The sequence below is a fragment of the Schistosoma mansoni genome (genome assembly GCF_000237925.1).
Source record: "Schistosoma mansoni, WGS project CABG00000000 data, supercontig 0269, strain Puerto Rico, whole genome shotgun sequence".
In the NCBI taxonomy this organism is placed as follows: Eukaryota; Metazoa; Platyhelminthes; class Trematoda; order Strigeidida; family Schistosomatidae; genus Schistosoma; species Schistosoma mansoni.
Genome location: NW_017386132.1, coordinates 112,103 through 130,282, shown reverse-complemented (window position 1 = coordinate 130,282; position 18,180 = coordinate 112,103). Strand labels below are relative to the sequence as shown.

Below are 18,180 nucleotides of genomic sequence, written 5' to 3'. Positions count from 1 at the left end.
GAGTTTTGTCCTCTAAGCTGGGTGGTTTAATTCTGAACTTTCGTTAACCTCTTCTGAACAACTTCAATTCTTGATATAGCACGAATATTGAACATTAAGAAGCAGACGCATTGCAAATTCACGGATACACACCCTGTCTCGACTTTAAAGTTGTTGGGATTTCAATTCAAGTACCTGTGTAGCCACTCTTATCAATTCTTTAGGTAGTCGATTTTGTTTGGTCATTGGATGTGTTATTCTCACCCGGTTAGGTGTTCTGTGACATTTAAATATGCGTTGTCATATATGAAGACAATTGGTGAACGGTCGCTCAAAATCGTGGATTGGTTGAAGTTAGACATTAACACCGTTGGATGCCGGCTCAGTGGTCTATCGGTTAAGGGCTTCGGCTCGGTACTGATAGGTCCTGGGTTCGAGTCTCGCGAGTGCGGGATCGTGGATGCACATTGCTGAGGAGTCCATAATAGGGCGAAACGGCCGTCCAGTGCTTCCAGGTTTTCGATGGTGGTCTAGCTTCAATTGACTCATTATTTCAACTGTGAAAATACTAAATTCTCCACAAAACCCCCTCTGATATATGACCTTGTTAATTATATCATGTGTGCTTTAACGTGTTTGGGATTCATGCTCAAATTGTTTATATGTAATTGCTTCTCTACTCCCCTTTGTTGGGGCGATCCTGAAAATTTCTTCCAATAGACATGACAAGCTCAGGAAACATTAAGAAGCATTTTATCCAATCAGCGTTTGACTAGACGTTTTGCTAGAAACATCACGAAAATGGAAAGTCACATGTTTCTGATTGGCTGATTACTACACTGCTACTATGTTTAGTAGGATTCCAGAACTTTCAGGAAAACCCAAGGACTTCTAAAATACTATAAAAACCCCATATTTTCTGTTCATAAAGGAACATTTGGAGTAAAGTGCTTCTCGCATATTCTGCGCCTTTTCTCTCGTGTTCAAGTCCCTGTGTATATTTAGCTTGGGGGTTACAAGACTAGCTTGAGATCCGAGTATAGCGTTCAATTAGCAAGACTTATCACCCTTATGTAAAGACTAACACACCTTTTATTCATGGAATAGGCTGGAAAAACTTTCTCCTCACTGTTTCTCTTTAGGTCTGTACAGAATATTATTATATTCATCTGAAAAATTCGTAATTTTACTTTCAATATAGTGTCGTACTGTATATGTTAAGTTAATAGAATAAATACAAAGTAGGGCATAAATTTCGTTAGCCTCAATACCATCCGTTCATTATATAGTCAACTATGGTCACTAAATCTACATATGCATTCTCCCTTCATAACCCTTACTCTACTTTGAACTTCATTAGTGCATTAATCGCATGAAGAATGTTTATATACATTTTAAATTTTTTTCATTTTCAATAATAATAAATTATTCATTTATATCGTCTGCATTCGAATTGGTCACTGATCAGTGGAAATTTCAAGAGGTCATCTTAAGAACCCGTCAAGGTCTCCCACACATTTTTGTGATTATAATTATCTTCACACCTTTCATCTTAAGTAAATAACTGGACATGTGTTGTGTCCTACTGATGTCAATAGATATAAGTAGTATGTATCATCGATTGGAATTGAAATGCCTGGTGTCAGAACGTTAAGAAGATCGAAGAGAAGAGAACGAGAACAGAATATGATTGGTGTGGAAACGAGGGAACAATCAAATGTGAGACAATTGATTGACATTTTGCAAATGAAGTGTTTATTGTATGGTTCTCAGATTTGACTAAGATATTCTGTAATTTTGGGTGTTCCCGCCTGTGTTCTCGTTCACTACAATCTAACTCAATTATCGCCCCCAAATGCCCTGGTACGGCCGAGAGTGGGGAGAGTCCGCTCTCCCTCTCGAAATACTCTCACATGGCCACGCGTATATAGCCTCTGCCAGGGAAATCCTACTCACTGCCTTCTCGTGGCAGGGGTGTTGTTTACGAAAGTGAGAGGACGAAAAGCGAATGCCCGGCGCTTTAACCGGGTGGGTGGATGTGGAGTGTCCACCTAGGGGAGTTGGAAAACCCTGATTCAAAACCAATGGTGCACATGGGCTCCAGTATCCTGAAGGAACAAATGGCGTATGAACCAATCGTTGGTCACCGGTTACCATGGGACTGCATCTCCTCACGATGCTCCACTGCCTTGTGGACTAGACCTTTAGGTCAAAGGCTCGGGGTGTGGCCCCCTAAGAAAACCACCTACTTCGGTTTGGGCACCCGGGTAGTATCACAGCCCACACACAAATAAAATGAAATGACGCATTCCACTGACTACACTACTCTCGCTCCTAATAGAAGAAAGAAAATTTACATTATTATTATTATTATTATTATTATTATTATTATTATTATTTACTACGTCGCTTTTTCACTCCCTTTATTCCCGATTTGTGTATCCTTCCTTTCCAACTTATGCAGTAGCTCGCCCATGGTGGAAACTCTGTCCCATCTAGACGATCTCCAGTCACTGTCTGGTCAAAAGTGAATGCTTCCACCGATTATGAATACTGAACCAGTCTTTCTGAAACCACGTACACCGTTCAAGCTGGTTTCCTTTAACGTTCGCACACCAATGCAGATCGGACAACAGATGGGGCTGGCTTTGTCTTTAGAAAGTCTTAATGTTGGTGTTTGTTGTCTATCCGAGACCCGTATTCAAGACTCCAGTGCAGTACTACAAATTCGCTCTCCATCTGTTGCTTCGAAAAGCTTGTTTCACGTGCGCTTATCCTGGGACTCTGTGGCATCTTCGTCTGGTCTTGCTGGCGTTGGTGTTGCACTAAGCGCTAGAGCCTAGGCAACACTAATTGATTGGATTCCCACTAACAGTCGGTTATGTGCTGTTAGATTAGGAAGTTCCATCAAAGTGAGAAGAAATCGGCGTGAGAAACGGTGTCTTTTCGTCATCTCGGCCTATGCCCCGACAGATTACAGCCCGGATGCAATCAAGGATAAGTTCTACCACCAGTTAACTGTTATCAAAAAAGCGCGTTCGACAGATATTGTAATACTAGCCGGAGACTTGAATGCACAGGTCGGGCGTCTAGGCACAGAAGAGAGTCGTCTAGGTGGCCGATGGGGACTTGTTGGTCGCAGGACAGATAACGGGGACCGTTTGCTGCAACTGAGCACAGACTCCAACCTGTTTTTGGCTAGCACTAACTTCCGGCACAGTCATCGCCGGTGTGCCACCTGGCGTCCTCCCTCTGCATTTCAAGCCTGGACTCAGATTGATCACATCGCGATCAGCTACCGCTGGCGTGGTTGTGTACAAGACTGACGCTCCTTTTGGAGTACCTACCTGGAGTCTGATCATGCCCTGGTCTGCGCCAATCTTACCTTACTTTTCAGTGGCCAAAGGATTGACCGCCATCAACGGATCGATGTTAGTAAACTGGCTGCAACTTCTGTTGCAAGCAAGTATCGAACAGGCTAGCTACCATCCCACCGAAAAGTATAGATGAGCATTGGTTACTTAATAAATCAAAGACAACTCTTCTAATAATCTCATCATCATAGGTCACCAAATAAAGTATGATTTATAATTATTATCCAGGCTTAAATTCATAAACCGATTAAGAATACTTCGTGGTTTCTAAGTCACCTTCATTTCAGTGTAACTATATGATCTTCAGGTGTATTACAAGAGTATTGTAATTATATCTTTCGATATCCACCAGCGCATTTCATCTGTTGAAATCTAGATTTAATTAAGAAAGTCCGACTAAATAAACGGTCAATATTAGATGAATTGTCTTGAGGTTATTTGTGCCATGATCGACATGTAGAATTAAGTTATATTTGAAATTGATTGATTACCGAGTATTGACCAATGTCATGTATATCAAGTCCTTTTTAGTGTCAACTGAATTCTATATATGGGATTACAATTTAGTCACCTTAAATCTCAATATAGTGCACATTTTAGAATATTGGTCACAGTGTTGCAATTTGGTCTGTGTATGACCTATCCTTACGGAATCTAGCCTGTTGAGTATACTGAGTCTTTCTCACATTTGCCCATATCTCCTTTCTCTGGTATTTTGGTGGAGTATTCTCCTTTTCATATTGCCAGGTCCTGCTGCTTTCCCATTCTTGATTTGTCCGATGGCCATCTTGACTTCTTCGATCGTTGGTGGAGTGAAAGCTATAGGAAGCTTTGTTTGTGTTGCTTCGATGTCCGGTGGATTCAGTGGAGCTGGTCTGTTCAGCAGCTCTTCGAAGTATTCTATATACCCACAATCTCCTGACAAGTTGAAGTTAGTGCTTCTTTGATCCCTTTCCAGTTGTCCTCCATCGTAATTTCTTGTTCTTTCATATAATTACACTGAAATGAAGGTGACTTAGAAACCACGAAGTATTCTTAATCGGTTTATGAATTTAAGCCTGGATAATAATTATAAATCATACTTTATTTGGTGACCTATGATGATGAGATTATTAGAAGAGTTGTCTTTGATTTATTAAGTAATCAGTTTTATTTCATACTAGACTGATTAGGCGAGAAAGTAGAACTTCAAATATGAAGTATAGTTCACACATCTTACTTAGATCTGAATTGCATTTTTTCATTGTAATGAACACAGATAATTGAGTTTTATTTTATTTTATTTAAACACATACATATTGGTACAAAAGGGCACCAGATACATATGCGCCACACAAAATAATGAAAGTAGGAAGAGAAGGGATGAAAATATAAGGCGGACTGAAATGTACAACCAGAAGACTCTTTCAGTTAAGAAAGTTAGAACCACTCTTTATGAAGAAAGTAAAAGAAGGTTACAGCAGGATCGCCACTGGCTTCTATTCTGAGCCATATCTGATAACGTCTCTAGCCACTGTGTTGCACCATCTCTCGGACCCCAGCCAGGGAGTCGTGAAGGACCAACAGAAGCTAGCCCTTTGCAGCTTTCTTTCATACCACGACACCATGTCATACACTGACCACCTCTCCGCTTTTTCCAACCAGTCCCAGAGTCGGCAAATAATGCACGACGTGGAAGTCTGTGGGACGACATTCGTGGAACATGTCCAAGCCACCGAAGTCGGTGTTTCAAGATGGTGACACCAATTGAATTATCGTCTCTGCGCCCAAACACACGATGCCGAACCTCTGCATTCTTAAGATGGTGTTGCCACTGGATGTCAGCAATCCTTCGGAGACAACGATGATCGAACACAGAGAATCGTCTAACATCCTCAATTCGGAGAGGCCAGGTTTCACAAGCATAGAGCAAAACTGCTCTCACCGATGCGTTGTAGATCCGACCTTTTACAGCCAGACTAACATCACGAAGGCGCCAAAGACGGCCCAGATTGGCATAAGCCGTTCTGGCTTTCATTATACGTGCATCGATCTCATCACCACCAGCACTTATGTAGCTACCTAGATACACGAACTTCTCAACTACTTCAATCTCCTCACCATCCAGGGTGAGTACAGGATGAGAATCCTGCCAGTCTTGTAGGAGTACTTTGCACTTGGAGGGTGCAAAGCACATACCGTACCTGTAGACACTGATTGCCAACCGATTAAGTGCGGATTGCATGCCTTGGGTATCATCGCGAAGTAAGACAATATCATCCGCATACTCAAGGTCGAGAAGTCGTTCTCCAGGCAACATATCCACACCGCCATTACTTACATCCATCAGAGCTGTTTCCAGGATGTCGTCGATGGCAAAGTTGAAGAGGAATGGTGAGATCGGGCAACCCTGCCTAACCCCACTGCTCGAATGGAACAAGGGAGAAAGGTGGTTGTATACCCTCACTCTGCCTGAGGTGTTCGTATACAGGACCTTTAAGATGTTAATAAACTTCTCAGGCACACCGTTCTTCAATAGACAATCCCAGAGAACAGTCCTGTCCAACGAGTCGAAGGCAGCCCTGATATCAAGAAACACTACGATTGTTGGCCTGTGATAAGTATGACGGTGTTGTAACATTTGGCGGAGGGTGAAGATATGATCAATGCATCCTCAACCAGAACAAAAACCAGCCTGCTCCTCGCGAGTCAATCGTTCTCGAGTTTTAAACAACCTACGAAGAATGACAGAAGCCAATAGTTTGGACGCAATCGGAAGTAGACTTATCCCCCGATAGTTTTTACAGGAACAACGTGATTACTTTTTAAAGATAGGGACGACTATCGACTCATTTCATGATGTTGGAACACTTTTTTGCTCCCAAACCCTTGTAAACAACATAGTCAATTCCTTAGTCAGAAAGTCGCTACCATGTTTAAAAAGAGCCGGAGGTAAGTCATATGGGCCTGGTGATTTGCAGCGTTTCAAGAGTTGAAGTTCCTTGCGGACTTCCGCCACGTTTGGTGGATCAGTCGTCACCGGCGATGGGGGGCAGGACAAACTGGTTGATGTTGCCGGAGCAGCGGGCCAGTTGAACTGCCCTTCAAAAAATTCCGCCCATCGTCCAAAACGTCGAGAGATGTTAGTAATTGGCATCCCGTAATTTTCACAGATTGTTTCACTCACACCAGACTTCTTGCTGCCAGTGGCTCGGATGAGTTGGAAGAGCTTCCGGAAGTTACCAGATGTAGCTGCTGCTGGTGGATTCAGTGGAGCTGGTCTGTTCAGCAGCTCTTCGAAGTATTCTATATACCCACAATCTCCTGACAAGTTGAAGTTAGTGCTTCTTTGATCCCTTTCCAGTTGTCCTCCATCGTAATTTCTTGTTCTTTCATATAATCAGAAACATGTGACTTTCCATTTTCGTGATGTTTCTAGCAAAACGTCTAGTCAAACGCTGATTGGATAAAATGCTTCTTAATGTTTCCTGAGCTTGTCATGTCTATTGGAAGAAATTTTCAGGATCGCCCCAACAAAGGGGAGTAGAGAAGCAATTACATATAAACAATTTGAGCATGAATCCCAAACACGTTAAAGCACACATGATATAATTAACAAGGTCATATATCAGAGGGGGTTTTGTGGAGAATTTAGTATTTTCACAGTTGAAATAATGAGTCAATTGAAGCTAGACCACCATCGAAAACCTGGAAGCACTGGACGGCCGTTTCGCCCTATTATGGACTCCTCAGCAATGTGCATCCACGATCCCGCACTCGCGAGACTCGAACCCAGGACCTACCAGTACCGAGCCGAAGCCCTTAACCGATAGACCACTGAGCCGGCATCCAACGGTGTTAATGTCTAACTTCAACCAATCCACGATTTTGAGCGACCGTTCACCAATTGTCTTCATATATGACAACGCATATTTAAATGTCACAGAACACCTAACCGGGTGAGAATAACACATCCAATGACCAAACAAAATCGACTACCTAAAGAATTGATAAGAGTGGCTACACAGGTACTTGAATTGAAATCCCAACAACTTTAAAGTCGAGACAGGGTGTGTATCCGTGAATTTGCAATGCGTCTGCTTCTTAATGTTCAATATTCGTGCTATATCAAGAATTTTCCCTCTATTTTAATGAGTGAATAGTGCACGTAAGCCCATAATTTTCACTGAGGGTTTCATTTCAAGCTCTAACTTTCAATTTATTGCATTTTTGGTCATACATACTGGGATGCGTTAGACTGTCGTGTTCACAGAAGAAATATATAGATATCATTAGATGCCTGAAATAAAATTCCCAGGGAAAATTACAACATTCAATGAAGCACTGATCCACCAAATGAATAGAGAAATACTCCTAAACACAAAATATCTCACTTTTATTAAACATTGGAAAAGGGTGATAATAATCGTACAATCAATTCATAAGCATCATTCGAACTTCACACTCATTGCAACGATCCGTTGGTAGAATGTTCAGTCAAGAAAAAGAAGGAATAAAACTGCACCAGACGCATAGTTGTTGTATTATCTTAGTTTTTGAACTTCTCACTGTATCAATATGTTTTGTCGAGAAAAACCTAACATAGGTTTGGTGATGTAATAGGCTTAATTGATATTCATGGAAGTAAGTACCATATTTGCCTATAGGTAAAGACTTAAATAAAACTGATTTCCTTTTCAGTTAAGATGATTTGTCACTTTCATCAGTTTATTGGACAATGAATAGACCAGTAAAATATATAATTAAATTAGTAGATTGTATTCGTCACCGACTGATTTCAGTTGGTGTAAGGGTGTCATTGAAAACCATGGAGTACTGGACTGGTGTTTTTTCTTACTAAGGGACTCCTCAGAAGTGTGCAACCACAACCCGAGGACCTTCAGGTCACACACTCAACGCCTAATCATTAAAATCACTGGATCGGCGTCTAATAGTATTATCTCAACTTTAATCAGCTGTTGATTATCAGATTACTTCAAGATAATGTGTCGGAGAAAATAAACAGGTTTTTTTGTTTAGTTATTTGGGGCCCATTAGGTTGGACCGGAAGGCAGGGGAGCAGTTTTATCGATCTAGCCTGAGTATTGATTAGTTCGCCTAAACTGTCTAATCAGTACCAATGCCACGATAAATGTGAGCTAAGAACCAAAAGTAACACTTAATAACTATTGGTACAGACTGCAGTTACTCACACTTATTCGCCCGATAACCAGAATAGAGAACAACTCAGCAACCAGACAATTAATTATACATTCAAAATTTATGAATCACTCATACAATAATACAGAGAAAAACCATAAAAACAAACCAACAGAATTAGGAAATTACAATATGAATATAACTGCATCATAAGTGGGAACGGACTAATGCTCTGAAATAAATTAACAATAATTTGGGAAAGGTAAAACACACCACAATAATTTCTGTGTCAAACAGAAGCCTACAAGTAGAGGGACACAATGGTGTAACACCATAACTATTTAATAGTTTTGTAACAAAAATATGAAAAAAAACTTCAGATAGAACCGCTAAGAAAGCCTTTGATTAGTATTTATCCCAACAAAGCACAAGGTGAATGTTTAGAGGCTCAAACAGTGAGAATTTCATCTTCGATTACAGTAGACGACACACTCTAAAAGTAAGGTTTACAGTGAACTTGGTAAATATAACGGTATCCTATCCACAAGTTGTCAAAATTAGAAGTAGTTGTATAATTTATATTTACTTCTTATACATAAGAAATTGACAACAATTGAGTGAGGTTCGACGACGACACTAACAGTAAAATCTATAATATAAATCCGCATAAGGTGTGACAATTGATATTTTACACACCTATGTGATTTATTCTAGCCTTTGGGTAGATAGATTACTTTAACTTTTTCAATCATTCTGTCGTTTATACGTATGACCCTGAGAGTGTCTATGTTTCTATATACTTACTCGTATCTCTCTGATGGCTATAAATAACATTGAGTCACGATATCTTAATTAAGTCGAGTGAAGTACGTTTGCCTCTGATCTTTCGTTGTCCGTTTACGGTAGATAGGTGTGTGAAATGTATTCATCGAAAACAACTCTCGTATTCGACTTTTAATATACCACTGTTTTAATCGTGTTAAGTAGACAGAACCTATATAGAGTTAAACGGGATACGTATTCTATTGAGCTCAATATGCGAGCATAGAGTATATGCAATGAATTTCAAGAAAATATGCACATACTGTAGTGAAATTTGGAGAAGTAAAAAGTTGGTGTCTACGCACTTTTGTCACATGAAAAAAAGGGATTTCTTAAGTCCAACAGAATCACCATACATGTATGATTGTAAAAGGCCGACTAGAACAACCTTGTTTAGTAAATTGAATTTAGAGCGAAAGGATTGAAGTTGGAATCAGTGTAATCAGTGACCAATTTCGAACCTATCTAGTTTTAATTCTGTATATAGTATGGCGACCATAAAAGTGGTCAAAAGCCGGTCACTGTTTTGGATATCAATGTGGTCGGCGATCATGTGATATCAAGAATCGATAAAGGTTGGGAATGTAAACCGTTAAATACCAACTCAATAGTCTAAGTGGTTAAACGCTCATCGCCTGACATGAATGTCTTGAGCGTCAACTACTGGTTCGGTTATGGATGACCACCAATAAGGAGCTTCTTTCTAGAAACAAACGACTGTCCAGTTCTTCTCGATTCTCGTTGGTTATCTAACTAAAGTCGATCCATGATGATAAACTATCAGGCCCAACAATGGTTACAATCCCCTAAACTAAAAATACCTATATTTGTACTATAATATCTAATGGAACCTTCTTCGACACTATGGTATACCTGAGATTGTCAGCATCATATGGACCTCACTGCAAAGTCTTGCACGGAGGGCAGCTGACAGATGCATTCCAAGTGAAGACCGGTGTCAGACAAAGCTGTTTGCTTACTTTCACCTTTCCTCATACTTCTGGTGGTTGACTGGACCATGAGGACCTACACATCTCCGAGGAAGCACGGAATACGGTGCAGATCTTGCATGAAGCTAAATGATTTGGACTTTGTAGATGACCTAACTCTTCTGTCCCATACACAGCAACAAATGCACATGTAGACTGCCAGTGTGAAAATAGTCTCTGAAGCAATAGATCTAGTATTCACTAGGGAAAAAGCAAGACCGTGAAATACAAAATGGAGAGTACCAACTTGACCACAAATGATAGCAAAGCTCTGGAACAGGTGGAAACTTTCACGTACCTGGGTAGCATCATTAATAAATAAAGAGGATCCGATGCAGATGTGAAGGCATGAATTGGCAAAGCAATCTCGCCATCCCTACAATTGAAGAATATCTGGAACTCAAAAGAACTGTCGGCCTACATCGAAGTCAAAATTTTCAACACTAACGCTATAACAGCTCTATTGTACGGAGCTGAAACTTGGATAACTACTACAATTATCGTCAAAAAAGGTACAGGTAGTTACAAACAGTTGTCCACGCAAGATACTCAGTATCCGTTGACCGGATACCATCGGTAACAACCGACTGTGCCAGAGAACAAACAGGCCTCCAGCCGAGGAGGAAATTAGGAAAGTACGCTGGAGGCGAGTAGGATATAGATGGCGGAAATCGTCAAGCTGCACCATGAGGCAAGCCCCAACTTGAGATCCTGAAGGTAAAATGAAAAGAGGTAAACCAAAGAACACCTTCAGCTGGAAATCGAAGACACACATCAGAAGAATGAATAGCGATTGGAGACAACTGGAAAGGAGAGAGTTGATTGGAGATTGCTGGTTGGCGGCCTATGCTAAATGGCTGGTAACTGGCGTAAGTAAACTCTATTTAACTGGACTGATACACAGTGATAACTTGAACTGATGCAAGGCGGTATGTCCCAGGTCCCATGTTGCTTATGACTGACTAGGTGCGCATCGATTATTTTGATGGTAAGAAAGGAACGTATATATATATATATATATATATATATCTTTATTTATTTAAATTTATAAACATTGGTACAAAGGAACATCAAAATATATATGCGCCACACAACTTCTCATTAAATTTGTGTGTGGATTGGGGTATTTTCCGGGTGTCAAAACTTAAGTAGGTGGTTTTCTTAAGAGGGCCACTCCCTGAGTCTTTGACTAAGAGGTCTAACCATAAAGTACTGGAGCAATGTTATGAGATGCTATCCCATAGTAGCCGGTCACGAAGAATAGGTTCATACGCCATTTGTTCCCTCAGGTTTTGGAAGCCCATGTCCACTACTGGTTTAGTAACACGTTTTTTTTGACTACCCTAAGTTAGTCGATCCTCTGTATCCATCATGCATATATATATGCATGTGCATATAAAACCAAGACCAAATCACAATAAATTCTTCATATGATTAATTATTATTTGAGAGAACGTGCACAACATACACGAAGAAATTGATGTTCAACTCACTGTTGTGTGAATTCATCACTTATTAGTAATATTATTATTATTGCAAGTGGACATTTGATAAATTTAATTATTGGGTAATCAAGAAGACTTCAAAGTAAATATTATATATATATCATAGTCAAACGGACTATTGAAATAGAATTTTCCCCGTCTCGTTATTTTTAAATTTGAAAACGACCCCACGAAAGTGTAACCCACATAAATATTCAAAAGAAGACTGAGTTATTATGAGAATACTAATTTTAAGAGAGCGAAGGAAGTAGCAGTACATGCAATGGAACATGATTTCGACAGTGGGCAGGGGATAAACGCAACAAGAAATATATTTAGGTATATTTTTATAGGGTAAATAGATAAGTGGATGGATGAAAAACGAGAGAGGGGGGAGAGATTATGAGCAAGCAAGTGTTAACTAATGAAGATAAGCAGGAGGAGAACGAGGTAATGAAGGTAGTAATGGTCGTCGTCGTTTAGTAATTAATGGCCACCAATACCGCGATCATGATTTGAAGAAATTGATAATTTTCGACATTTATCATCATTACTTTTATCATAATCAAACCTTTTAATATCAACCTGATACTTAAGTGATAATTTCATAATATATACTTTGAAAAAATAGATAGACAAAATACCGACAGCAATTAAATGCGGTATAAAATAGAATACACGTAAAAATTTCAATGACGAATAGAAATCTAATAGGTGAAATGGTGCTTGACCATAATTCACAATTAAATTAGTAATGATCATGGTAAATACACTATAGAGTTGACTGGAGAGATAATTTCTACGGAAATATTGACGACAGTGACGATGCCATAGACGTGAGGTCATAGTGAATAAAGCAAACGATAAAAACATAATATAATAGCCAGGATAAAAACCATGCCAAAAAGCGCTTATAATAAAGACAAGGATTGTACGATAAGCTGATGGAAGACGATCATAAAATGTTTCACGTAGCCACCGTGTAGTTGAGATATTCCATGCATCGATAACATGTTTTAAACTAATACCAGTTTCAACTTTAAGGAAATCAAAATTGCGAATGTTATGATTTAATGTAGCACCTGTACGTGGACATTGGCCAGTATAACCAGCACCGACAGCCACTCCATTGACTTCAGCTAAACCCCATGCAAAGTAGTATTTTTGTCGAATTAAGAATAGAGAAATTGTCACGTATAAAATGCGATGCAACATGGAATAATTCTAAAGTGAAACAAACAAATACATAAGACACAAAGTTTGTGAGTGTTTGATCGCTTTCAAAACTCTTATTTTTTCATTGACAATAATACAAGTGTAAAAAATAGTAGTAACTCAATAGGAATGTTTAAAGTGCATTGAACGTTAGTTAGTCTAATGTAGTGAAGACATTGAGATAACTGTGCTTGGAGGAGTAAAATTATACACCTTCAGTACCAAATGGGACGTTTACGCGAGTATAATATTTAATTGGAGCTTACTGTGGTTCACAATGAAGCCTGTGGTATAAACCTCCAAGCTAGTGTACATGTAACCCAGTCCATTATGCAGCCAAATATATGCTAGGCAGTAAATTTGTGAAGGACAAGTCCAACAAGATCATTTCAATAATGTAAAATGTTTGGAATAGAAACGATAGCGTGAGAGAGTGCATACGTATATCATACAACTCTATCAGAACCTAGCATAAAACAATAGTATGAAATTGTAAAGGGATTTTTTTATCGTCCGTGAAAAGTTATAATTGTTATAACCTTAAATTAGGATTGTGTCTAGAACCTTTATAAATGGTGGATTATGATGATAGAATTTGAGTACTCGGGTAATATCCTAAGCCACACACAAACTTGATGATAATTTGTGTTGCGTACATATATTTTGATGCCCCTTTATAATAATGTTTATACGTTTAAATAATAATGCAATAAACATAGGATTAAAACAAAATAGTGGTACTTTCTACGACAATTCGTACTTTGATAATCAGATGACACTACTTATCCTCAATGTGAACAACAAGTGTGTATAGCTCAAAGAAGTCAGATGGTATATAAACCCCACTACTTGCTTACTATTGAGTTACATTTTTTCATATGAATAAGGGAAGACTGAACACTACAGATAGAGAAGACAAGCATAATCTACGGAATAATTGGTTCAACACCAAATTAAATTAAATCACTCATCAGGTCCTTGGATATGTTCTCCAAACTTTAAGTATGAAGGCTATTAATACTGTACAGTTCCTCAGATAGATAGGTGGGCCAGGGTTCAAACGAGAAAATTTGTGTGCGAAAGTTGAACGCTTTAACAACCACTAGACCAATCGTTTTATTCAACCCGAATAAAATAATCAATAATTCTGTAGTATGTGGGAAAATTATTGACAGAAACCAACAAGACTTATTATTTTGGAAAAAAGGCAACTGCAATATTGATTGTACATTGAAAGAGTTTCAGGGCATTTGCTGTTGAGTTCATAACTAGAAATGACAGTCCCTGGAAAAAGCAACATTTAACGATGGCTGACTATGAACTGATCATACACACAGTCTAAGTGTTTAAAATAAAAAAATCGGGAATAATGTGACAATGTATTAATTTTCTGGTAGATTTGCTGCGTGAAACAAATTTTAATGGATGATCACAAAATAAACTATATTATTTGAAACAAATAGCAAAAAATAATATTATAAACGACTGTAATAACAATGACTGTCTACCATGGCCATTCTAAAACCTAACTATGAATTATATCATTCAGTAATCAAAAACCAAGCACTGTCTCTATTGATATTACTACAGAATTACTATACTATTACTATTCTCATAAAGACGTACTTGTTATATTTACGCAGTGGTTAGGTTTGCATAACAAGATGACCCAAGCCACCTATATTGGTTGAAACAAGCCGGTTGGTACACAGTAAAACTATGGGCAGTAAACTTAAGGTGCGAGGGTGAAATCGTACTGCGATTTTCCTCAGTATATGAATCAATGCTGCCTTGCTGTAAAGGAAGGAGGGTTGCAGAAGGTCGACTTAAAAATGAGCATGCCTCAATTTCGCCTCCATAGATTTCCGTTATCGACAGTAAGGCCTTAAAAGTACAGAGGTAACCCAACTAGAACTGTTCACAAAAATGTCATACATGACAGGTCTTAAGTAGTTATTCCTTGAGTATTATGGTCATGCTCACAGATCGTCAAAATCACTCTTAATCTTGTTTCTTTTTTAGGTTTCCCAACAGCGAATATCCTTCCACAGTATGGACAACCGCTACAGGTACCTCTAACAATACTCGAGATGACCGAATCAAGACTTATTTGGTTCAGTGAAAGAAATTTCCGACTTAAACGTTCGGACTATTGCGACAAAAAATACACTAACTTTTTATCTGACAGTTTAAAAGTACGAAGATGTATTTCGACTGTTTTGTTGAGAGACAGAGAGAGAGAGAGAGAGAGAATGACCTATCCTTTTTGATGAAACGATTTGATGCATACATGTAGTATGAACACAGTGAACATGTTAATGTTTTTGGTTGCTTTATATCACAATTGCATGAGACGAAGTGAGTGAAATTAACTATTGTCTCAAGCTACTGATTATTTTTGAAACTAATCCTGAAATTGCGATAAATACTGGATACAATTTTATCTTTCGAAGAGGGTTTCTTGTACTTCAAACGAGACGTATTCAAGGTTATGTTTTTATTGATTCACTATCACTCAATATTTTTTAAAAACAACAATTATTTTTCTCTTAGATACAAATATTATATCAGTATAGGGTTGTGGAAATTGCAGAAATTTTGATGAGATCAAGAACCGATCTAAGTTAGACAAGTTGAAAGCACTAGACTGGCGTTTCCTTTCGAGTACGGGATTTCTTAGTAGTGCGCACGCACGATCCTTCATCCAGGAATCGGAACAAGGACTTTCAATTTAGCTGAATTGGGAACTCTCCTTTGAAGTAATCTTTCTTATTGTATGTGTTAATTAGTATATTAGCCAAGAGTCAACACGCGAATATCAAGCAAGTACATCGGTAGAAGACTATTTATGAGAAGAGCACAACCAAGGACCTGACCATTCTGATGGGAGATTTCAATGCCAAGGTTGGAATGGACAACACTGGATACGAAGACACCATGGGACGATATGAACTGGGAGAGAGAAATGAAAGTGGGAAGAGATTTGCAAATCTATGTGCGTTCAGCAAATTGGTTATAGGCGGCACAATATTCCCACACAAGCGCATACACAAAGCTACATGGATCTCGACGCACCACACCACACAGAACCAGATAGATCACATCTGTATCAACAAAAAATTCCGAAGGACAATAGAAGATGTGAGAACTCGAGGAGGAGCTGACATAGCTTCAGATCACCTCCTGGTTGTGGCCAATATGAGACTGAAGCTAAAAAAACACTGGACAACTGGACAAACAATACTACAAAGGTTTAATACAGCCTTCCTTCGAGATACCGACAAGCTCAACAAATTCAAGATAACTCTCATCAAAAGGTTCCAAGCTCTACAGGATCTACTGAAAGAACAAGAAACTACGGTGGAGGACAACTGGAAAGGGATCAAAGAAGCACTAACTTCAACTTGTCAGGAGGTTCTGGGTCCTAAGAAACATCATCATAAGGAATGCATCTCTATGGGAACCTTGGACAAGATTCAAGAAAGGAAGAACAAGAAACTAGCAATTAACAACAGCCGAACACGAGCAGAGAAAGTCAAAGCACAAGCAGACTACGCAGAAGCAAACAAGGAAGTGAAGAAAAGCATTATAGGCGACAAACAGAAATACATGGGAGAACTAGCAACGGCAGCGGAAAAAGCTGCAAGAGAAGGGAATATGAGACAACTATATGATACAACGAAGAAATTGGCAGGGAGATATAGTAAACCGGAGAGATCAGTCAAAGACAGAGAAGGCAAGCCAATCACAGAGGTTCAAGAACAGAGGAAAAGATGGGCAGAATACTTCGAGGAACTGCTGAATAGACCAGCCTCATTAAATCCACCGAACATCGAAGCAGCACACACTGAACTTCCTATAGATGTCACTCCACCAACGATCGAAGAAATCAAGATGGCCATCTGACAAATCAAAAGTGGGAAGGCGGCAGGACCTGACAATGTACCAGCTGAGGCATTGAAGTCAGGCATTGAAGTAACAGCGAACATGCTTCACCTTCCATTCAAGAAGATTTGGGAGGAAGAACAAGTGCCAATGGACTGGAAAGAAGAATACCTCATCAAGATACCAAAGAAGGGAGATCTGAGTAAGTGTGAGAATTACAGAGGCATCAGTTTACTATCGGTACCAGGAAAAGTTTTCAACAGAGTGCTGCTGAATCGGATGAAAGACGCAGTAGACGCCCAACTTCGAGATCAACAGGCTGGATTCCGTAAGGATAGGTCGTGCACAGACCAGATTGCGACACTACGGATCATCGTGGAACAATCAGTTGAGTGGAACTCATCACTATACGTCAACTTCATTGACTATGAGAAGGCGTTTGACAGTGTGGACAGGAAAACATTGTGGAAACTTCTTCAACACTATGGAGTTCCTGAGAAGATTGCCAACATTATCCAAAACTCATACGATGGACTACAGTGCAAAGTGGTGCATGGAGGACAGCTGACAGATGCATTTCCAGTAGGGACCGGAGTCAGACAAGGCTGTCTACTCTCCCCCTTCCTCTTCCTTCTGGTGATTGATTGGATTATGAAGACTTCAAAATCTAAGCGGAAATACGGAATACAATGGACTTCTCAGAATCAATTAGATGATTTAGACTTCGCAGATGACCTAACCCTCCTCTCTCATACACACGAACAAATGCAGATGAAGACAGCAACTGTAGCAGCAGCCTCTGCATTAATAGGCCTCAACATACACGAAAGAAAAAGAAAGATTCTCAAGTACAACACAGAGAACACCAAGCCAATCACACTTGATGGCGAAACTCTGGAAGATGTGGAAACATTCACGCACCTGGGAAGCATCGTTGATAAACAAGGAGGATCGGATGCAGATGTAAAGGCAAGGATCGGTAAAGCAAGGGCAGCATTTCTACAATTGAAGAACATATGGAACTCAAAACAACTCTCAACTAATTTCAAAGTCAGAATCTTCAATACGAACGTCAAGACAGTCCTACTGTACGGAGCTGAGACGTGGAGAACTACTACATCCATCATCAGGAACGTACAAGTATTTATAAACAGTTGTCTACGCAAAATACTCAACATCCATTGGCGGGATACTATCAGCAACAGCTGAAGAGGAAAGTAAGAAAAGACGTTGGAAGTGGATCGGACATACATTAAGGAAGTCACCAATGTGCATTACAAGGCAATCCCTAAA

General features: G+C 39.4%; 1 protein-coding gene across 1 annotated transcript in view; it reads right to left on the bottom strand.

The window, feature by feature from the left end:
* Positions 1-12,020: 12,020 nt before the first annotated feature.
* The window catches only part of Smp_173790 (o-acyltransferase (membrane bound) domain containing protein, putative), a gene marked incomplete at its 5' end in the record, with an annotated part of 8,173 nt that continues 2,013 nt past the window's right edge, over positions 12,021-18,180 (bottom strand). The window contains one exon of the mRNA XM_018792479.1: positions 12,021-13,011. Within this exon, the coding sequence (XP_018644406.1) occupies positions 12,274-13,011 (738 nt within the window). The 3' untranslated portion in view covers positions 12,021-12,273. The remainder of the gene's footprint in view (positions 13,012-18,180) is intronic.